Genomic DNA, 24,090 nt, shown 5'->3' on the forward strand with positions numbered 1-24,090 from the left:
AACAGCTCAGACTAAAACAAATAATCATAACAATGAACACCCCAGTCCTGAGAACATTAGCTATGGAGAGGAAAACAAGGGTTATGTGCACAGACCCATGTGACTTGGATTCCCAGGGCTGTAATCCATTTGAGCGCATTACTGATTTTCAGTGGCAAAATTTCCTAACCATTGAGAGATGGCACAAAAGCAGACGATATATTCCAAAAGCATAGGCATTTCTTCCATTTCTTGAGAGTAAGTATCTGCCTTCATGGTATTCCTCAACCAGATGCAGCATTTCCCCTATCCATTTGGTTTTTAGCTAAATTCATAGATAGCAAAAGGTTTATGGCTTCTTCATTGTATGAAACCTAATTTTATCTTTCTCATAAAGCTACAATTGAAAAAGTGGCCTTCCTGGGGGGGAAAAAAACATTTCTTGATAGGAAAGGGAACGCTGCTTTAACATGTCATTCAGGCAGTTTATTCTTCCTAAGCAACACATATTTTTGCATGCCTGCTTTGTGGAGGAGTGAAGGAAACCAATATGCACAGGAAAAGTAAGCCAGTTTAGGGATCAAAATCAGAAAGATTGCTAATGAGAACTTGATAAAACCCAAAAGGCATTACTGCTAATTAAAGTGGGTCTATGACCAATTTTTCCTGTTGATGGAGCCTCCAAAACGCCATAAAATAACACCCCATTTTTGCCTATAGCATTTTCTAATAGAGGAGGAAACAGTCTGGTTATTTGCTGTAGAACATTAATCAAACTTACCATGTTATTGTTCAGTAAAACTGGATTTCTTCAGAAGATCTGAATCAGCAGGCTAATCCTGCTGCTTGATTGTATGGAAGGCGCAATACCAACAAATGAAAATGTCCTGATGGCTGAAGCAGAAAATTAAGACAATATTGATGTTATTAAAAGCAACTCCACTTACCAACTCCAGCAGCAAGTATTCTTTAGCCACTTTCATGTGTAACATTACATCAGAGAGACGAGTATATTTGAGGAGTTGCCTCTTCCCAATCACATCCGCTCATCCAATCAAGTCCAGCAGGAAGGGCATGTTGGGACCTCATCCACAAAGGAATGTCATCTGATGTGTCCCAAGAGGAGAGCCTTTTCTGCTGTGGCACCTGTCTTTGGAACATCACTGCCCCAGAGGTCAGATTGGCCCCAACCTCGCCAGTCTGGTGACGTGTCTGGAATTTACAAAGTGGCTGTATTGCTAGGGAAATTGAGTGTGCTTGCTTGTAAATTATGGTTTTTTAAATAGTTTTTAAAGCTTTTAATTACTTTCGTTACAATTTCTGGCTATTGTGTTGTATTCAGGGGTGGGTTCTACTTAACCTTTACTACCGGTTCGCAACAGGATCACGCGCGGACTCGCTTCACTCATGCACGCGCCTTGCTTCTGCACAGAAGCTTCTGCGCATGCGCACATCGCCTGATGACATCTGGGGCGGTGGGCGGGGCCTCCCGCCGGTTTTACTACCTGTTCTTGCAAACCGGGGGCAATCCACCACTGGTTGTATTGTTTTGTGCTTTTTAACTTTAAGCTGCTGAGTGTCACATATGTGAGTGGCTCTGTAAGTTTAGCAAATAAATAAATACTAACTTTTCTGAGTGATCTGACTCAGAGGTTCTCAGCCTACCGTGTTACACAGGATTGCCTTGAAGTTAAAATAGCATACTTACCCTCCTTTGAGTCCTTTGGTGGAAAAAAAAATAGAATGAAAAATTTTAAAAGTATTCTGGAAATTCATTTTTCCATTTCCAATTTCTACCACTTTTAAATCCAGGAGGTAGGCCCCAACCCTGATATTTAATTTCAACTCAAATACAGTCTAGAAAATGCTTTTATTTGCATACAAAATAGTCTTCATTTTACAACGTAATAAGACTCTTTCCCTATTTTGTTCCTTTTACATCTCTCACATGGTATCGGGGAAAATGTAAAGTTACCTTTATTTTATACATAGCTTCAGCAGTTAATGGCTGGCATTTACTAGTTCATCACACTAGTTAGCCTTTATTGAATTATATTAAAATTATGTTAGACATTAAACACAATATTCAGGTTGCTATGTTTTTATGTATTTCTAAATTAATACCTCACCGGGCTTGTCTCCTACAAAATGTAGAAAGTATTCTGTCTTCCCAATGAGAAAACCCGTTAACTGTTAAATCTGAGTACATGGTGAAAAAGTTTCTTAAAATTTTTCATTTACTTAAAAAGGATATTATGTATTTACTACAGTCGAAGAATACACAACTAAAGCGGTGCTTTACAATCTTAGCCAAAGTTAGCATCGTTAAAAAGTGATTAAACATGTATGGATTTAATTGGGAAATAATGGTATCCTGCATTTAAATACATAAATGAATTCAAATATACTATGTTTAATCCTGGTCACCTTTCAAATGCCACCTTTTTTCGAAATACATGAACTAGCAATGACAACCTTCAACTGTTTAAACGTTTAGGGAAACTATTGGAGGTGTAGGCCAAGCAATAATCAAATTTAATTATCATAATAAATAATATTGCTAAACATATTGCTATTAAGTATCAGTAACTAGCAAGTCTTTGAATCGTAACCAGTATTGCCACTGCATTCTTCAGCCAGACATACCAACAGCATGATAGCAGAGTTCCACAGGACGCAAACTTTTAGTGCTCCATCAAAAAAGAGGGCGACAGTTTCTGCTGGCACAAAATTCTCATACAGCCACGTAGTCTTTGGCAGTTATTATACAAAAATAAGACTGAAAAAAAATTCAAATTCTTCTGTAAACGGATTTGATATTGCTGTTGCTGAATACGGCTTCTAAAAGCTTCAGTAGATTCTCCTTCCTCTTGGAGATGCGATGGCTTACAATCCCTGTTTACTTCGTGATCCAGCTCGGCTGTGAGTTCCTACAGAACCATATAACTGAAGACCTACTAAGCAAGAATGAGATAAAGGCTTGAAAGCAACTAAACAATTCCAGTCTACTTTTGTTACCTGTAAAAAAACATCATCATTGCCTGCAAGACATCGAGACAATAAACCTGTTGTACATTTTTCAAGCATGCATCTGTATCAACCTTCGGCACAAGGGCACTGTTCTGACCCAGCTCTCCAAACACGACAAACCCTCTGAAGTTAACTCAAAGATTACTTTATTAGGACCGGCAGCAGTTCCTGGAAAAAGTCTGTCTCTCAACGCAGGCTAACAAGTCCAGCCAGCCAGAAAATGAATAGTTATCTGCCACATCTATTCATCTCCTCCCCCTGCCTTTTATTCCCAGAGCTAGGGTGGGGCTTCACTAGCAGCGGTGGCTTTTCCTTCCCAAGGATCGGCCCATGGATTTCCACTGCTCTCCTCTCCTCTGCCTTCTGCGCATCTGCCCATCAGGCACTGGACCCAGCTGTTCCTCCTCTTTCTCATCAGCCACCTCCAGACCTGGGGGCTGTTGAGTCTCCATCTGAGGGCTGACGGATGGCTCAGGCTCTGCTGTCTCTCTCTCTGCCAGCTCCATTCCCTCTTCCCCCTCGGAGCTCTCAGGTTGCCTTGATGCTGACCCTGACTCCCATGCCCCCTCCTCCTCTGATCCGGCTGTTGGAGGGGCTGGCGGCTGACAGGCCACAACAGGCACATCTTCTGTGAACCAAGTTTCTCTGCAAAACTTTGTTAAAAATTCAGAACTAGTTGTGATTGAATAAGAATTGTTTCAGTTAAGGTTCCAGCGACTGAGCTAAGTCTACTTGTCACCTGTCTGTAGTTTTTATTCTTATGTGGCATATAACATAACCCAGCAGGATAGATTACAACTTGTCTTTTTGAAATCACTGTGACACAAACTGGCGGCTACCCTCTTTTGTTAAACTGACTGAATAAACTGAATGGGAACAAACCCTGAAGTGTATCCTAAATGAGATTTAAAATGTTATTCTGGCTTAAGAATTAAACTTTAAGCAAAAAACGACAAAACACATTTCAAGAAAAGATGCCAATTTTTTTTTATAGCTTGCAACTAAACAGATGACGTACATTCTCAAATCGGTTCCTTTACTTCTTACCCAGAGGGGGATGATCATTATCTTCCTCATCTTCATCAAGAAAATGACCAAGAGGCTGGTGGTGGAAAGAATTAATATAGGAAGAGCTAGATATCCCTAAACTGGTTCCCATGACACCTACGTTGACAGGATCTGCAGAATAATAAAGATTCCAGTGTTGAAGTCGCTTTGTGTTACTCACTCTACATGAAGCAGTCATTTTTAAACAGTGTTCAATTATCAACGTACCTGTACCAGCAGATCCTTTATTGTTTCGTGGCTGATTAGCATAATCAATAACAGTGCAAGAACGACGGTATTGTGATTCTGCCTAAAGGGTTCAAATCAAATTATTGCATCAGGTCCTGGATCAAATCATATACATCCAAAATATTCAGCAGAATGTTCATGGTTGCAACCCATCCTAAATGCATATAGTATACACCAGGGGTGTCAAACTCAAGGCCTGCGGGCAACATCCGGCCCACGGGGTGTTTAGATCTAGCCCGCAGGGCCGCCCTGGAAACAACGAAGGACAGCGTGCGGCCCTCCTGAACTCCATTTTCGCTGGCAGAGGGTTGCAGGAGACCGTCACAGACGAAAACAGAGCTTGGGAGTCCATTTTTGCTAGCAGAGCTCTCAGGCCGCCACAGGCGCCCCCGAAACAAGTGATGTTGAGCTGGCCACGCCCACCCCAGCCCCTTGAAGTCAAACACAACCCTGATGCGGCCCTCAATGAAATTTAGAGTGGCACCCCTGGTATACACCAAAGTAGGTCTCCAGGTTACTCTCTGAAGGGAACACATACTGGTATTTCTTTGGATGCAACAGGTAGTCCTCTACAAACAACAGTTCATTTAGTGACTGTTTGAAATTACAACGGCACTGGAAAAAGTAACTTATGTCCGTTTTTTTCACACTTATGACTGTTGTAGCATCCCAGTGGTCGCATGATCAAAATTCAGACACTTGGACACAACTGACTCATATCTATGATGGTTGCGGTATCCCAGGGTCCTGTGATCACCTTTTGAGACCTTCTGACAAGCAAGTTCAATGGGGAAGCCGGATTCACTCAACAACTAAGTGGCTAACATAACACCTGCAGCGATTCGCTTAACAACTGTGGCAAGGAAAGTCGTAGAATGTGGCGAAACTCACTTAAGAAATATCTCACTTAGCAACAGGAATTTTGGGCTCAATTGTGGTTGTAAGTTGAGGACAGCCTATACTTGCATTATATATTGCCCATATTCCCCCTTCAGACCTCAAAACAACCTATACACCTTGGCAATTTCCTGAGAGGTGTCCAAAAGAAGGAACTCTGTACAACATTCTAGTACAAGTGGAATTTTGTTACACCTTACCCAAAATGCATGCGATGTATTAGGCCTGGAAAAACTCTCAGGTAATAAAAATCTCTCATGAACTGGTTGATGGCTGACGTCATCTGCTACTGCACTTCGAGCCCGGTTAACATTTACCCGGGATTTCTGCAACATGAAGAGAAAGAAATAGTTTTATATCAAAAGAGCTATTTAAAAAATTAGAAATAAACACCAAACATATGCAACAGTTCTCACTCTCTTGGCTAAAGAGAGGGTGCATAGGAAGATTTAGTGCAGCTTTCCTCCCAATTTCCTAAGTTTGGATTTAACCCCAAATATAGAATTTGGGATGTAGGTGTTGTGATTATCTTCGCCCAGGTTCAGTGATGCCTACAGAGTTTAGTAGCCTTATTTAAGAGATATTAAAGGTAAAGGTTCCCCTCACACATAGGTGCTAGTCGTTCCCGACTCTAGGTGGCGGTGCTCATTTTCGTTTCAAAGCCGAAGAGCCAGCACTGTCTGAAGACGTCTCCATGGTCATGTGGCCGGCATGACTAAACGCCAAAGGCGCATGGAACTCTGTTAGCTTCCCACCAAGGTGGTCCCTATTTTTTCTACTTGCATTTTTTACGTGCTTTCGAACTGCTAGGTTCCCAGAAGCTGCTAGGTTCCCAGAAGCTGGGACAAGTAACAGGAGCTCATCCCGTTACGCGGTACTCCCCGAAAATAAGACCCTGTCTTATATTTTTTTGAATCCTGAAATAAGTGCTTGGTCTTATTGCCATTGGCTCAAAAGCCTGACTGGGCTTATTATCAGGGGATGTCTTGATAATACAAGACATTATTATACAAGACATTTTATTTTGGGGAAAACGGGGTAGGGATTCAAACCGGTGAACCGCTGACCTTTCGATCAACAAGCTCAGCGTCTTAGCCACTAAGCCACCATGTCCCTTTTAAGAGATATTATAGTTCCACATAAAGAGAAAAGTTGGAAGTGTCTGTACACATAATACAAGAAATACAAGAGTTGTCATGAATCAACAATTGTTGACAGTTGTCAACAATTAGCCTTATGGGACTGCTGAGTTGAACGCCACCTAATTCACAAATAAAGAGCAATATTGTTCAGTTTCTAGATCATCTACCACCTATAGCATCTCAATGATGCTGGTTTAGCTCAACAGACAGAAGCACTGTAATTTAATACCAGCTGTCTGCAATTAAAGTAAGATCGAATCTCGCCAGGCTCAAGGTTGACTCAGCCTTCCATCCTTTCTAAGGTAGGTAAATTGAGGACCCAGTTTGTGGGGGCAATAAGCTGACTTTGTATAAATATACAAAAGTATGAAGGCTATTGCTTAACGCACTGTAAGCCGCCCTGAGTCTCTGGAGAAGGGCGGCATATAAATCAAATTTTTTAAAAAAATGATTAGACATCCTATTATTTCAGGTTTTCATTAGCATATTTCAATGAGTGTTTGTAGAAAAAATTAACCCTGAAAGCCAGTAATGAAAACCTCTAATTTAAAATTCAAAAATAATTTTAAAAATGTTATACATTCTTTTTTTTTAAAAAAAAATATCAGGGATAATCTACAGGGGCGGCAAGAAACAAACAAGCAAAAAAAAGCAGTTGACTTACCGTTTGCTTTTGGGATACTATATGTTCTGTCCCTTCTATGGTAGTAATAGGAGGCAGGAGATTATTTCTGCTTAATGGCATCGGAGAAGGTGATGACAGCTGCTCATTTGCAGCAGAGCTGGAAGAAAACAACAACAGCACTTGTTACAAACTGTCCAATTCCATTAGAAATGGCAAGGTTGACGTGAACTTCTTTAAAAGACAAAATCGAGAACGGTAGGCCTTGCAAGCTGAAGCGGTGTTTGCTCCATGATGGCCTGGGAACAGCTGAGACTAAGCAAGTGGTGAACTCCACATGAGGTGCATTTCAGTGGAGACGAGAAACAGATCTTGTTTGTATGTTTATGAAATTTACTTGCCACCCATCTCTTATGCAACCGCTCTCGGTATCATGATTTTATCAAGGTCTCTTTCTAGTATTACATTAAACGGTAATTCTAAGTGGTCATAATTAATTTCCCCCCTAACTTAAGAACAAAATTGTTTGTAACAACAATCTGCAACAGTGTTTCTCAACCGTGGCAACTTTTAAGAGGTGCGGAGTTACAGAGAGGTGGGCAGTTTAGAAACATGAAATACAAGCAAATAATTTTTTTTAATATTTTTATTTATTTTTATATGCCGCCCTTCTCCGGAGACTCAGGGCGGCTTACAATGCGTTAAGCAATAGCCTTCATACTTTTGTATATTTTATACAAAGTCAGCTTATTGCCCCCACAAACCGGGTCCTCATTTTACCCACCTTAGAAAGGATGGAAGGCTGAGTCAACCTTGAGCCTGGTGAGAATTGAACTCGCAGTAATTGCAGGCAGCTGGATGTTAAATGCTGCTTTAGTAGGAGGCATTAGCCTCCTACGCCACTCAGGCTCATACCTCAAGATACTTCAGGCTTTGAAGGTATCAAAGTTGAGAAACACTGATTTTCAGGAAACTTAAAATCCTCTATTTTTACTTATAACTAACTTATTTACTTATAACTAAGTAATGACAGGATGGTTTTACTTATTTGCTTTCCATCTTGCCCTTTGCTCAGAGCGGAAGTTGATATGCACAGCACTTCCTCCTCCTAATTTTCTGCAAATTAAACAATCCGGTGTGATATGTTATTCTGTTTTTCCCCCGTTTTTTTCCCCTGATATTTTATTATTCATCTACACCGTTTTCAATTTCTACACATTTTAGTTCCATATCTTTTTAAAATGATTTTGAAAAACTTTTAATGATTATTGTTGGTGGTGTTTTGGCTATTTGTTTGTGTCATTTTTTTGTCTGATAACTCCGTACGCCACTCCGAGTCATGACTGTGAGATAGGTGGCTCTATGAATTTACTAAATCGGTCAACAAATAATGGCGGAAGGAAGGAATTCAGCTCATCTTATATGTCAACTTACAGTCGAGTTCCCCTGATGACATCATCTAAGGGTCGTGGGGTTCCTGAGCGAGAAAGGCTGGCATTGATAGGATGCAGGGTACGCGGTGGGGGGTTACGCCTCCTCGCCGACTGTGCACAGTAGGACAGAGAAGATGCACTGAGCTCAAGGGGACGATTTGGCCGAGCTCTGGTTGACAAGATAGAACTGGATCCTGGTCTCATAAGCATTCTTTCATCGTAGTCTCTAAAACCAAGAGAGGGAGAAAAGGCACAAGAATCAATCAATCAATCAATCAACTTTTACAGCATTTGGGTAAATTGTCTAGATACAGGAAGAAAACAGTGTATTATTACAAATGAATCATTTTACTGCTCCATAAAGCAGAGGTCCCCAACCCCTGGGCCGTGGCCCACTACTGGACTGTGGTCTATTCAGAATTGGGCTGTGTGAGAGGCTGGGCGGAGTGCATGTGCATGCAGCTCAACTTGTGTGTGCCAGCCCACCACTCACGCATGTTGAACTGCATGCATGAGCGCCGGCCCACCATTCGCACAGCCCAATTCCCCTCACACACACACCCCAACTGGGCCATCAAGCCACAAAGGTTGGGGACCGTTGCCATAAAACATATAGGTATAAACTGCTGGCAAACTTTGGTCCTTTCTGTATTAAAAGCAAAATAATGTTAATGAAAGCCTATTCTGGCTTAACTGCCATCTCACCGAACCACCCTATTAAATAAGATGCTTAAAATTAATAGTGAGCCTGGTGGTGCAGCAGACTAATAGCCTGTTATTATCATTCATCTGCCTTCAATTACTACTAGTTCGAATCTCCCCAGGCTCAAGGTTGACTCAGCCTTCCATCCTTTCTAAGGTAGGTAAATTGAGGACCCAGTTGTGGGGGCAATAAGCTGATTTTGTATAAATATACAAAAGTATGAAGGCTATTGCTTAACGCATTGTAAGCTGCCTGAGTCTCCGGAGAAGGGTGGCATATAAATCAATTTTTTTTTAAAAAAGGATTTTATTGATAAATAGGTAGCTATTCATAGGAATTGTTTATACAGCAAACAACTATTAAGTTTGTTCCCCAGGTTTGCTTAAGAAAAAGCACTCTGCTCCTAGCAAGGAGGGGAAAAGTATTATTTCCACCAACCCTTAATGGATAGCTACAAAAATTGAATAGATACACATTTTTATAAAGTTGAGTTAAGTTTATTTATTATGTCTGATATCTTCTACTTTCGGCTTTGTGAGACTGGATGGTAGTATATACATTGTTTAGGGTTTTTGTGCTATGACATACCAAATAGCAACGCCTATCTGATAAAGAAGAATATTTGTAGCTTAGGGTTGACATGAGGGGTCCTTGGTGCTCTCCGAGCTTGCTTGTTTGTTGTTAATGTCTATGTGTCAATATTAGCAACAACTGTAGACTATACAAAAGACTATCACTCACCCCAAAAAGGAATTAAAAAAACCCAACCACCTCACCACCAGCAATCAGCACCAGATCAGCATAGATTAACTCCAAGATTAATACATCAGACCAACAATCAGGTAAACAATACCCCAATCAAGAAATTGCCAAAGAGCCAACAGCAAACCAACCAACCAAAGAATCTCTAAAACCACCCCCACCAACACTGACAGGCAAGCAACTAGACTAGACCATAAAACTGACAGCAAACTGCACTCCTTACTAACACTGAAGCTGTTACCTAGTTTGGGTAATGAAACATCTGCAAGAAAACAAGCAAGCTCAGACAGCACCAAGGACCCCTTAAACCAATCTGATTTTGGCTGATCCTAAAGCAGGGGTTGGCAATCTTAAACCCTCAAAGAGCCACAAAGGTCCTAACCGGAAGCCCCCCGTTCAATTCTGGAGCCGACCGGAAAACCCATCCCTTGCCATAGAGTCTCCTCCTGGCACACCATGCTTTACCCTGCCCCCCCCCCAACCCGAAGCTCCTCTCAAAATTTTGGCACCGACCAGCGACAGGGAGCCACAGCAGAGGGATGAAAGAGCCACATGCGGCTCCAGAGCCACGGGTTGCTGACCCCTGTCCTAAAGCTAAGCAATATCAGACATATAGCTGGAGTTTGGAGGGAAGATCAGGAAGAAATGACATCCTAGAAGACAACCCTGCTAACTTCTTTCTCTACTGTGCCAAGAAAATTGTATGGATACATCCATATAGCCACCAGCAAACAAGCCCAAAGCAAGGGAATCTTTATCTTCACGCTATCTTACAGATTTTTATTTTTGTATCTAAATTTTAGCTTCTGTCAGTTATAAATATCTCATTTATATTTCAGGATCCTAATTCTACAACGTAATTGTGCATTTAAACTAAAAGCAACTTACATCCTTACAGGTTTAATACAATCAAATATAAAAAAAGGCATTGAAGTTATACACATTTTAACTAATTATCTGACTAATTATTTGCAGAAGTATTCTGTTTCCATAGGAAACAAGAAGAAAAAGTATATTTAAAAGTCAACTCTGAAATATCTGTCTGAACAAAGAACCCCAAATACTTCAGACTCATCTTTATAATCAGAAAGCCAGCTTTATGCAGAACAAACAAATTTTGTAAATTCTTACAGTATTTTGTCCATCAAGGGCAAGTTCCTCGGATGTAAGGGAATCCCATGAATTACCATCAAGCCATTCAAATTACGTTGCGGGCCGGTATTTGCACCTTGAGAAACATTTACCTGTAGATTAGAAGAAATTAAATTAGATCATAATTAAACAACAAAAAGTTAATTTGGAATAGTTCATTCGCAATGGCCATTTCTACTAAAAAGGGTAAGAAAAGTGAACATTATTTTCTATAATTGTAAAGGAAATGTTCTCAATGATTATGCAATAAGCCACGTAGAGAGAAAATGCTTTAATTTTGGACACAATTAAGTAAATGTAACATCAATGACTAATTTTAAGCTCAGCTTTTTATGCCACCTTTGTAAGTAAATATTCATAACAACACTGTTAAATTCTACTCTTTGTAAGTACTGTCAACTCATTCCCAAGCAATGGGCATCTGACGAGCAACTGGGGCTGGCTGGATCTGCCTTTTAAGTACCATACATATGATAAGTTATACAAGAGGATCATATAGAAAATGAAAGAGAGAAAAAAGGAAAGAAACTGAATTAAACAGATGAAACACAGACTGAACCATTAATACAGTATTATTACAGAATGTACCTCACTTGCAGAGTATGCACAGTGAGAATCAGAATATATTTTAAAAACTCAAAGAGATTAACTCAGTTAACTTTAAAGTAAAGAAATCACATTCCTTTCTGATCTCCATTAAGCTGAGTAGAATCAACATTAACATCTTCTACACTTAATCAAAACCTCACACAGTATTTTCAAAGAAACTGAATGCTTATGTTCCAATTCCAATCTCAAAATATAAGAACATTTGCAACACGGGGAAAAGACTTCTAAAAAGTATGATAACCAACAACAACAACAAAATTTGGAAGACAATTGATTAATTATTAAACTTACCAGATTTGAAGAGATAGAGGGCATCTTGGTTTGTGGCATCCGAGGTAATACCAATGGCAAAGGTTCAAACTGCATAAAAGGACTCCCGGAATCTGTCCGGTTTGCTTCTACCGAAATGACATTCTTCCCATCATCTACCAATAGCCCAAACAAATGACAAGAGGCATTATTTGTCCGAGATCCTTATAGGCAGGTTTTTCAGATATTAAAAAACCTACAGCCTGATTTCCCTCATAATTGCTTAAAGAGTTACAGCAATACTTGGTTAACACTTGAACATTTATTTAGCACTTGATAATTGAACAAGAATCAATAGATTAAAGAAATTAAATGCAGCACAGTATTCTTGCTAAATTTGATTCATGCAGTAACTATTTTTATCATGTTTTTTAAAGCCCATTATTATGAGAAGCTGCATGCACACAACTGCTTGAGAAACGAAATAATAAGACCTCAAGAGTTGCAACACAGGTTGTTTCTCATATTTTAAGCATCTAATCCTGTCATTTGTCGAAACAGCTAGGGTTGTGCACTAAATGGAATCTGTGTTTTCTTTCAACTCCCTAACAAATGCTACCCTGCCTTGTGAGCAGAAACATCTTCAAAGAAAAATACATAGGCAGTTCTAGTTGAATAATAAAAGTTTAGAAGAACAGAATATAAATACAATTAATTTGTCAAGCATAGCCTAAAACATTACAATAATACTAAGCATTGTTAGAGATAGGAAAACTCCAAATATAACATCAAAAAGCCCAATACTATTTTAACATCTGTTTGTTAAATCATATATACATGATACATACATGATACATACATACATGATTTACTATATCCAAACTATATTCAGGTCCATGTCATATTACAAAAGCACATAATTACCAATGCTATATCTGTATTAAAATTATTTTTGGGAAAAGAGTTTTTAGAAGAGGCATCCATATTACCAGGGGTGTCCAAGCTAGGCAACTTGAAGATTTGTGGACTTCAATTCCCAGAATTCCTCAGCTAGCCATGCTTCTTCAAGTTGCCAAACTTGGGCACCCCTGCATTATACAGACAGAATTGCAGCCTAAAGACAAACCTGAGGATGGACCTTCCCAATGTCTGCAGATCAGCTGCTCCATGTAGCCCAAGACTTCGCTCCACACATCATCAAATACGAAGGAAAGAACTGCATCTCTCATGCAGCACGATGGTGAGATTGGAGGAAACCCTAATTTCCGTCTGGCTGGTGAAAGTCCCATTTTCCATTCGTTCAATTCTTCTTCCCTTTGAAAAAAGCATGTAAACCCCATTACAGCTGTTCAGTACTTAAAAATGTTGACCGACAGCTTCTCACAGTGTTTCAACTTATCTACTGAACTGGGATTTGGAAACAGAAATTGGAAAACAACTATCAGAGCTCTTCTCCACTTTACAGGAGGAACTGAACCATCTGATTGAATCCCTGCCTTTATCAGCCTCTCCCACTGTTAAGGCATCTCTGATGGGAGAAGACCAAGTCAAGCAATCACCAAAGGTATTCACAATGGGCTTTGCTGCTAGATAATATCTACTTTCCCTTACCATCCAATCAAAACTAAAAAAAAAGGAAAAAGAAATCTTACAGGTTTATACTGTTTGATGCAGTATACCTTTTTATTGTTACGAAGAAACATAGAATTCTAGGTCATTGTAAAATCACTAAATATGTTGTTGTGAAATGTATTCAATACCTACACATCTCTGTGGTCAAATGCTAAGTATTCCTCCATTATTCCTTCAGAGATAATCACAGTATCTTCCATTTCTTCATTCTCAAACATTTTCAGCTCAGAGATTTTTGAAAAGTTGTCTTCTTTCCCAAGAGAAACAGAAAGGGGAACCTTTTTGCCCCAGATAGTAAACCTGAACAACAAACAAGGCTTTTTAATGTCAGTAATAAAGTTGGCTTCTTTCTCTTTAAGATCTAACATGCAGAGAATCTGTTTGTTTGTTTGTTTGTTTGCACTTAAAACTTTTTATACCCTGCTGTGTTTGCAGAACAAGGCATTCAAGTGGCTTACAGATTAAAAAAATATTGTCTTTGCATACACTGTTACAATTTTAGGCTTGACACAATGGAAAAAAAAAAGGAAGAAAAGCAGAAAATTCCACACAGTGTATCTACTTCAATGCACACACCACATGATTAGTTTTAAAATTAAACAAAAGATTGTCGTTCCACAGAGTTTTTAAAACAAAAATCAAGGTACAGGTTGTCCTCCCTTGGATAGTGACTATTCGTAAATGGCAGTAATACACGGTAATAAAGATTTCATTTTCCAACCAATAGCATGCATTCATGACAATACAAGACTTAAGTCTGAAACTAATTAAGATCTGGTCAGTTTCAGGCAGCAGAGTCCAAGGGAGACCTCTAATCAAGTAGTATTAAGATAAGAGAGCTGAACTTTTTTTTATGGAAACTCTGTATTGCAGAGAAAAGCAGCTCTGGTACAGATAGTTCTGTCCTGTGAGATGGAGCAAAAATAGAGGGGGGAATTGGGTCAGGCACAGGACACAGAAAACATTATCTAAATGAGATGGCAGCAACATGTGGCTTGCTTAGTGACCATGTCACTTAGAGGCCGTTTCGCTGGCACCCACTGCAATCACTAAATGAGAACTATTTCTACACAAAAGCATGCAGTATTAAGAATTCTGTATGACTAAATCCTGAATGGGATACAAAGAATGGAATCAGTTGATACTCTTCTCACATATGGAAGCTCTTACTTCTCCCTTTCTAACTGTACTGGAGAGGGGAAGCTTAGAAGCAGTCATAATATGAAAGTAGAAAAAATATATATGCATAACCAATAAAGAAGAATATCTGTAGCTCAGGGTTGAAATGAGAGATCCTCGGTGCTCTCTGAGCTTGGTTGTTTTCTTACAGATGTTTCGTTACCCAAACTAGGTACCATCATCAGTGCTAGTAAGGACTGTCAGTTTATATTCTGGTGGCTTGACCTGTCAGTGTTAGTCAGGGTGGTCTTAGAGATTCTTTGGTTGGCTTACTTACTAACTAAACTAAAGCCCTTCAAAACATCCTAAGCAAACCAAAAGACCCACCAGTCCCAGAAGAAAAAACAGGAGTCATTGACAACATGCAGTGTAATGATTTCAACAGCCACAAACAGGCAGAAGACTATCAGAATGCATCCCATGAACACCAACCAGCAGTCAGAAGACATGATGAAAACTTTTATTTCAATTGGGAAATTGAGACCATCCTAGACCAAGCCAAGTCCAAAAATGTTAGTGAATTTCTAGCAGCTCAGCAGTCTGACAGATTAGCCATCAATAGACACATAAAGAGAAACAATATCTACATTCTATGCAAAAGAGAATAAACAAGTCAAAAAAGGAACAAAAAGACCACCAACAATCAGCACCCAGATGAGGACAGATTAACTCCAAGATTATCATCAGACCAACAATCAAATAAAGAACACCCCAATCAAGAAACTGTCAAACAAGCCAATAGTAAACAGCCAACTTCAAAGATCTCCCTCACTGACAGGGCAAGTCGCTAGAATATAAACTGAGAGCAAACCCCACTCCAGGGTGGATTTGATTTAAATCGAGTCGATTTAAATCATGATTTAAATCACTAGTAAAAAGACTTGATTTAAATCAACTCGATTTAAATCATAATTTTTAAAGAGCAACTGTCATCTCTGCTACTCCTTTGACCCACTGTTGACTCACTGATAGTCCCAGTGTTGCAGAATATACAGCCTCATGCTACATATTCATGCTGAATAAACTAAATTATTTATGTATCTTAAATAGAAAACTATCTTACGATAGATTTTTACCCCCCAAATTTTTTATTAAAATAAATTCAATAAAATTCAAAAAAATCTGATTTAAATAAAAAAATCCGATTTAAATCAAAAAAATCCATTTTTTTTTATTTTTTTAAAAAAAATCATTGATTTTTATCCACCCTGCCCCACTCCTTACTAGCACTGATGATGTTACCTAGTTTGGGTAATGAAATAGCTGCAAGAAAACCACCAAGCACAGTAACCAAGGACTCCTCATACTCATCACCTTTTTTTGAAAATATTAGGCCTTTGGACATACAGATTCAATTTGGGCAACTATCACCCTCAAAATACTTTTACCATCCTTAATCCAACTTTATACTCTCCCTTCCTCAGAGGTAGTTTTCTTAATTTATCCAAAAAGCATTTGCCCCTCAGACTGCCCAAATTTCTGCTGAGATTGAAATAATTATTCTGAGTCAGAATAACTGGTGGTTACAATGCTGACCTCTTCATTAATTCACTAGGTTGCATACATTGTTTCTATATTACTAAGTATATGACATTTGATTATGCATTGGCATGGCAACAACTACTAGTCTATCAATATTTGAGTTATTATTGTCCAGAGCTGAGATCTAAACAGAAAATTACCGTGTTTCCTCAAAAATAAGACCAGGATTTATATTAATTCTTGCTCCAAAAGACGCATTAGGGCTTATTTTCCGGTTAGGTCTTATTTTGGGGGGAATACGGTATTAAATGCACCCACCTGGCTGTCAATTTTAACTGGGGCTTATTTTGGAGGTAGGGCTTATATTACAAGCATCTTGAAAAATCATGCTAGGACTTATTTTCTGGTTGGGTCTTATTTTCGGGGAAACAGGGTAAGCAGTAGCTTTTTCCCTCTGAGCAGCAACTTATATAGAATAACTGAACTTTTTTTTCCCATGTAGCTTCTACTGAAATTATCTCCAATTTCAAAACTTGTAACATAGAAAGTAGGTACAAAGACCTTTCCTGGTTTTGTAGAGCCAGACCAATAATGTCAACATTTCTTAGGAATAGAGCTTGTACACAGAAGAGATGCATTATTGATACTTGTATTGATGTTTGTACTTAACAAAAAAAAACAACAACCCTGGTTTGTACAGAAAACTTCTCAAGATAGAAATGGACTGAACGGTTGAATATTCACCTCTTAAAACGAAAATAGGGTTGTAATTTTAAAAAGTTCACTTTCTGCTGCAGATGACAAGGGCTTAGTTGGTGAAAAACAATAACTGTAATCCTTGTGAAGTTAGTGATCGCAGGCACTTACTCACTAGGATCTTTCTCTTGCGTGGGACTCATGCCTGTTGAAGTTAAAGTGCTGCACGCTGAACTAATATACCATCCATAGCCTTCATCAGTGGGTATCATTATTTGCTTCCCCACAATCCTGATGTTAAAGAGAAAATTATAAACTATTAATTGCTTTGAATAAACTTGTTAAACATGATCTGCTCTAAAAAAAAATTATACACATATATCAGACCAGGAGTCGGCAACCTTAAACACTCAAAGAGCCATTTGGACCTGTTTCCCACAGAAAAGAAAACACCGGGAGCCACAAAACCCCTCCCGTGCCTGACTATTTCCTGAGCAGCCACAAAACTAGCATATATAGTTGAATTAAACGTTCTGTTTTCTTCTGAAACTTTTCTTTTCTTGGATTTATCCACGGTTGGCCTACCGGGGGGTTGAAAAGGTCAATAAATTGCATGCCGGCGGGTGTTGCACATTGGCGGTTGTGACGCATATTTTGAGTGACAGGGAGCCGCAGCAAAAGGATGAAAGAGCCACATGTGGCTCCAGAGCCACGGGTTGCTGACCCCTGTATTAGACCAATCCTAGAATACTGTTCAACTGTCTGGAATTTCTTACCTCATATCGGACATTAATACAATTGAGCGAGTTCAGAAGTACTTTACAAGAAAAGTCTTGCCTTCTTCTGTCCATAATAGAGCACTCTATGCTACAAGGCTTGAAATTCTTGGTTTGGATAGTTTAGAACTGTGCCGATTGCGGTCAGACTTAGGTATGGAATACAAAATTATACATAGTAACCCTTTACCTGTAAATGACTTTTTTAAGCTTTAATTGTAATGTCACGTGTGCGAACAACCACTCTAAACTTTATCGTAAAGAAATTCCATTCTTTTAACAGAGCTGTCGAAGTCTGGAATATCTTATCTGCTTCAGTTGTCTCAGTCCTTAACTTTCACAGTTTTAATTCTAACTTAACCTCTGTGGTTAACCTGATTCCATATTTAAGAGAGCCCTAAGGGGGCGTGCGTAAAGACTGCTGGCCATAAAGGACACCACCCATGTAAACAAAGTGGCTCTCTAGTACTCTGAAGTACGGAGTAGTAATATATATTTGAGATACCTGAGGTGAGGAAACCTTGACATCCATTGTTCGCATTCCTCCTCTAGGCTAACATATAAACATGGTTTTTGTTCGTAAAGGAGCTCATCAATGTGTCTGAATATTTGCTGAACTTGCCGGGTAGCAGCCTTATCAAATTCCTAGGGGAGGAAAAGGCAAAATAATTAGTTGGGAAGATATATGTCATTAGTCATGTTCTCAAAAGGCTTTTTTTTTTTTTTTAACAACAGAAAGATAACATTAATATTTTATAGCAGGGGTCTCCAACCTTGGCAACTTTAAGACTTGTGGACTTCAACTCCCAGAATTCCTCAGCCTGCTTTGCTTTGCTGGCTGAGGAATTCTGGGAGTTGAAGTCCACAAGTCTTAAAGTTGCCAAGGTTGGAGACCCTTGTTTTATAATACTATGCAAAAAGATTGATCCAAGAAATGACACTATTTGCTTAGAAAATCCCAAAGAAGGTCTTTCCGGGGATATCTAAAATAAAGTCAACTAAAATAGATGAGAAAATAAACCAAGGCATCCTAAGCTTAATAGATCTTCAGGTTTACCAAATTAGAAAAAGAAAATATTCAGAAGAAAACCGGATGAAAAATAAAACAATTGCTTTTGGAAATCATAATAATGATCAAGGTCATTCAATTTTGGTTTCGATTTTTTAAACAGAAATATTTTTTTAAAAAAAGAGGCTCTCTTACAAACTCATTCGTGAGCTCATTCTTCGAGATCAAAATGCGAAAGCATACATAGATTCTTATGAGAGTTGAAACTTATTCCATCAAATGTTATAATTCAGTGGTTCTTAACCTGTGGTCCATGGACCACTGGGGGGGGGGGGGCACATGATATCATTACAGGAGGTTTGCAAAGACTTGAAGAAATGTTATGATTTAATGAACAAGGACACACATCCAATTTTGCAGCTACTAAGATTGTTGGATGAGCAGGCACAAAAACAGCCAGGAAAGTGATGGAAGCCTGTGAAACAAGCCCCTCAGTCAATAGGAGTGCTGATTTACCACCAACCTATCAAGTACTCAGAAGGCAAGGGCTGGGCAGCACAAGCATACCACAGCTATTCACTTAAAAGCCAGCCATCAACACATCCTAATCAACAACTAAAAATCCACATACAACAGGATTTAAATACCACACACAGAACAGCACACACTTTGCTCGAGGGAAGTTCCCTTAAGACGGGCTCAAGCACGAGCCTGAAAACTCTGAAGACAAAACATCAGGTCCCAGTGACCGACCCCGGTTGGATCCTGCAACATTATCTTGGGACATGTATATTCGCCTTCATTCATTATTATTTAAAACTTGAGCTTTGTGAGTCAATGGCCATGGACTGTGGCCACAAAAGGCATTTAACGGGGTCTGTGGTGAAGAAAAGGTTAAGAACCACTGCTGTAATTTAAAGTTAAAGGACAATACTCACATCATAGCCCCAAGAAAAAACAGAACTGTCTTCAGTGGAGGTGCCTGTGAAGCTCTGACAAGCAGACCATGAGTTTGCATTGTCTGCTTGATAGTGTGGCTCTTTTGTACTTTCAGACTCACTAAAATGCATATTTTGGAGGGAAAGAGAAAAAGGGTAAATCAATCTTGAGAGAAGGTAATATGCATACTGGTGACTTAATTTTTCAAATGAAATTGTGTGTGTGTGTGTGTGTGTGTGTGTGTGTGTGTGTGTAAAATGTCAGATGCAAAGAGTCAGGATCACTGGTAAGATTACAACACGGAATTTTTCCCCCCAAGCCTATACACAAGAATCTGGCCAACTAAAGTTCAGTAGTTAAATTGGCATCAGAAAAGGATCAATGGAATTCGGGAGAGTTGGACTTGGAGTGCTTGTGGGAATGCAATTCCACTCCTCCCATCAGCTATGCATGCTCTTCTCCTTCATTAAATACACACACACATTTTATCTTTGGAATAGAATAGAATAGAATAGAATAGAATAGAATAGAATAGAATAGAATAGAATAGAATAGAATAGAATAGAATAGAATAGAATAGAATAGAATAGAATTTTTTATTGGCCAAGTGTGATTGGATACACAAGGAATTTGTCTTGGTGCATACGCTCTTGGAGTACATAAAAGAAAAGATACATTCGTCAAGAATCAAGAATCCAAAGTGCCCAAAATCACTGACAGTGAGTTGGGCAGCCATATAAATTGAATGAAAAAAAATGTGTTCCTAATGCTTCTGCTATATAATGAGTCTATTTAAAACTTATTTTGCTTTGTACAAACACTCATTGTTGGTTTCCAGAATGGTTGTGCTCTATCATCATGACCAAATACAGTCACTGATTGTACGGTATGGCTTGTTCCTTTTGATCCTAGCATCATGTTCCAAACACAGCTATTTAATATGGCTTTTGAACAGAGGTTTAAAAAAAGGGGGGAAATGGATATAAGAATGCTTCTTTTATAACTTTTTCTTTCCTAACCTTCCACCACAATTAATTAATTATATATCCCAATACCTTGAAATATCTTCTTGACTTTCAGTGGATGGGTAACTGTCATCCAGTGAGTCCGGCAGGGGATGATGTTCTAAGGTATTCTTTGTAAGTCCTCGACTGAAAATAAATAAAAATGTCATTTGCTTGGTGACACTGAATTTCTTCAAATCAGTAAACAGAAAGCATTAAAATCATTAGAAAGTGTATTGTATTCTCATTAACATTAACAGAAAATTCCTAGTTTATGAGCTACAAACCTTTTGCCAATTCTCTCTCTTAAAAGCACCCTGATCAACCCGCCCAACCATAGTTCATGAACCCAAAAAAGCTGAGGTTCACTCCAGCTCTGTAGAAAAATCAATCAGCCTATGCAATCCTGACAAGGGAAATTTACTGTAGCCTTACAAGGTCCCAATTTTCCTATTAACTTTTAATAGGAAAGAAGGAAAGAATAGGAAAGAATATTTCAAAGAATATTTGAACAAGAAGTCCATGGATGTCCTAGCACTGTTATATAAATGTATATAATGCAGCGTTATTTCATGCCTCTCCTCCCTGAAATAAATTAAAAAAAACAAAGTTCTGGTTCAAACAAGGTGGGAATTACAGGTAATCCTCATTTACAACCAATTGTTTAGTAATCCATTTAAAGTTACAATAGTACTGAAAAAAAGGGACTTGTGCTTCGTTTTCACACTTATGATTGTTGAAGAATCACTATAGTCACATGATCAAAATTCAGATGCTTGGAAACTGGCATGTATTTACGACAGTTACAGCATAATGAAGTCAAGTGATCACTATCTGTAAACTTTCCAGCTGGCTTCCAACAAGCAGTCAATGGGGAAGCCAGATTCATTTAACAATTGCAGTGATTCACTTAACATCTGTATAAAATGGTCGTAAAATGGGGCAAAACTCTATTAACAACTGTCTTACTTAGTAACAGATATTTTGGGTTTTGTTGTGGTTGTAAGTCAAGGACTACTTGTACTGCACTCATCTTTTTATTTAGCATGTTATGAGAACCCAGTTACTAATCATGGCTGTACAAACCCAGAAATGACTAAACTTGTGAAATCTCTGCTTTTCTTTGCATATTGTGCAAATGCAACCCAGAGGTGTAAGCAGTACATTATGCCTCAACAAATCATGGTTTAGTGCCCTAGTTTTAATTCTTCCTGAAATGATAAAGAGAAATCTGAACTTTTCATGCCACTGTAAGTGAAATATGCTATGCCTCTGCATTTCCGCTCCTCATGAAAATCATAAAGCATTCCTGTCTGTTCAATGTAATGGGAAAGGTAATACTCTATCCAGGGACACGCAGATTGAAAGACCTCATAAGTCAAGCTCAGGATCCAAAAAGATCTTGACAGATTTGAGCAATGGGCTCTATCCAAAAACATGAAATTTAATGTGGAGAAAAGCAAGGTTTTACACCTAGGCAGGAAAAACCAAAGGCACAAGTACAAATTAGGCGAATCCTGGCTGAAAAACAGTAACTGTGAGAGAGATCTTGGCGACTTAGTGAACAATCACTTAAACATGAGCCGGTACCCAAAAAAACCAATACAATCCTTGGTTGTATAAACAGAGGCCTAGAATCAAAATCATATGAAGTATTAGTACAGCTATATAAAGCCTTAGTAAGGCCACACCTGGAATACTACATCCAGTTTTGGTCACCACATTGCAAAAAAAAGATGTTGAGACTTTGGAAAAAGTGCAAAGAAGTGCAACTAAGATCATTAAAGAACTGGAGACTAAAACATATGAAGAATTTGTAGAATTTGGGTATGGCCCAGTCTAGAGAAAAGAAGGACTAGGGGTGACATGATAGCAATATTCCAGTATTTGAGGGGCTGCCACAAAGAAGAGGGGGTCAAATTATTCTACAAAGCACCAGAGGGCAGGACAAGAAACAATGGATGGCAAGTAATCAAGGAGAGAAGCAACCTGGAATTAAGGAGAAACTTTTCCTAACAGTGAGGACAATTAATCAGTGGAAAGGCTTCCCTTCAGAAGTTGTGGGGGCTCCAATAATGGAGGTTTTAAAGAAGAGACTGGCATCCAGTTTTGGTCACATCATTACATAAAAAGGTGTTGAGACTTCGGAAAAAGTGCAAAGAAGAACAACTAAGACGATTAAAGACCTGGAGGCTAAAAATATGAAGAACGGTTGGAGGATTTGGATTTGGCTAGTGTAGAGAAAAGAAGGACTAGGGTGGACATGATAGCAGTATTCCAGTATTTGAGAGGCTGCCACAAAGAAGAGGGGGGGGTCAAATTATTCTACAAAGCACCAGAGGGCAGGACAAGAAACAATGGATGTAAAGTAATCAAGGAGAGAAGCAACCTGGAATTGAGAAGAAACTTCATAACAGTCTGAACAATTAACCAGAGGAACAGCTTGCGGTCAAAAGTTGTGGGTGCTTCATCACTGGAGGTTTTGAAGAAGAGACTGGACAGTCACTTGTCTGAAATGGTATAGGATCTCCTGTTTTTTTTTTTTTTTTTAATTTGATTTATATGCCGCCCTTCTCCGGAGACTCAGAGCGGCTTACAGTGCGTTAAGCAATAGCCTTCATTCTTTTGTATATTTTATACAAAGTCAGCTTATTGCCCCCACAAACTGGGTCCTCATTTCACCTACCTTAGAAAGGATGGAAGGCTGAGTCAACCTTGAGCCTTGGAGAGATTCGAACCAGCAGAAATTGCAGGCAGCTGTGTTAATAACAGGGTGCTTTAAACCACTGTAGTACCAAGGCTCTTTTTGTTTGAGCAGGGGGCTGGACTAGAAGACCTCCAAGGCCCCTTCCAGCTCTATTCTGATTCATTCATGATTCAGCCACTTGTCTGAAATGGTCTGGGGTCTCCTTCTTGAACAGGGGGCTGGACTAGAAGACCTCCAAGGCCCCTTCCAGCTCTATTCTGATTGATTGATTGGAGCATTTCCCAACGAAGCCCAGAGCTCACTCCTCTCACAGACCTGGGATTTGACTAACCTCCCTCCCGCCCAAGGATGCGCCCCGCTTGTCTTTTAAGCAATTTGCAGCAGGCGCGGGTGTGATGCTGCCTCAAACCGCTAGGGGGAGCCCTCCTCCCCGGCAGCCCTCGAGCCAAAGAACGTGGGAATAACCCAGAGGAATTTCGAGAGAGGCGGCGGGGAAGAGAGCCTCGTCAGGCCGCCGCAGGGCTCCCTGGAAGGCAGACCGCTTCTCCGGAAGGGCTGGCAGCGCCTGGGAAAGGCTCCGAGGGGACCCGCGCCTCGGGTTTGGCCCAAGAGAACGTCACTCACATCCCCTGGACGTCGGGGGGCACCGGCTTCCGGGTGTATCGCGAGATCATCCTCCCGCCTCAGCGGCTCATCTCGGTCCTCGTCGGCGCAGCCGGCTGGCCGGCTCGGCCCCGGCCGCCATGGCGACGCCCCCTCCTTCTCTTGCCTCTCCGGCCGAGCGGAAGTCTC

The 24,090-nt window shown here is 39.6% G+C and overlaps 1 protein-coding gene across 4 annotated transcripts; it reads right to left on the bottom strand.

Moving 5' to 3' along the window:
• Positions 1-1,830: 1,830 nt before the first annotated feature.
• On the bottom strand, positions 1,831-24,055 carry FAM149B1 (family with sequence similarity 149 member B1). 4 transcript variants are annotated; one of them, XM_070945751.1, is made up of 15 exons: positions 23,923-24,055; positions 20,643-20,738; positions 19,587-19,707; positions 18,145-18,284; positions 17,035-17,154; positions 13,639-13,806; positions 13,001-13,188; positions 11,917-12,050; positions 10,996-11,108; positions 8,401-8,625; positions 7,009-7,126; positions 5,403-5,528; positions 4,285-4,366; positions 4,057-4,188; positions 1,831-2,933 (listed from the first exon to the last, which is right to left on the bottom strand). In XM_070945751.1, the coding sequence occupies exons 1-15, from the start codon at positions 23,970-23,972 to the stop codon at positions 2,866-2,868; spliced, it is 1,881 nt and encodes a 626-aa protein (XP_070801852.1). In that variant the 5' UTR covers positions 23,973-24,055; the 3' UTR covers positions 1,831-2,865. The 4 variants fall into 4 exon arrangements, with proteins under 4 accessions (XP_070801852.1, XP_070801851.1, XP_070801853.1 ...); XM_070945750.1 differs by having other exon boundaries at positions 1,831-2,936; XM_070945752.1 differs by having other exon boundaries at positions 2,848-2,936; positions 4,028-4,188.
• Between the last annotated feature and the right edge of the window lie 35 nt (positions 24,056-24,090).

Source organism: Pituophis catenifer, unplaced genomic scaffold (genome assembly GCF_029215685.1).
Source record: "Pituophis catenifer annectens isolate HBS135680 unplaced genomic scaffold, rPitCat1.0.hap2 SCAF_6, whole genome shotgun sequence".
Lineage (NCBI taxonomy): Eukaryota > Metazoa > Chordata > Lepidosauria > Squamata > Colubridae > Pituophis > Pituophis catenifer.

Excerpts from the sequence above, each read along its gene's own strand:
- FAM149B1 (XM_070945750.1), bottom strand. The coding sequence starts at position 23,972 with ATGATCTCGCGATACACCCGGAAGCCGGTGCCCCCCGACGTCCAGGGG. Across the intron at positions 20,739-23,922 it reads CCCCCCGACGTCCAGGGGAT|TCGAGGACTTACAAAGAATA; the intron begins GTGAGTGACGTT and ends ATTTATTTTCAG. Across the intron at positions 19,708-20,642 it reads AGTCAAGAAGATATTTCAAG|TGAGTCTGAAAGTACAAAAG; the intron begins GTATTGGGATAT and ends TATGCATTTTAG.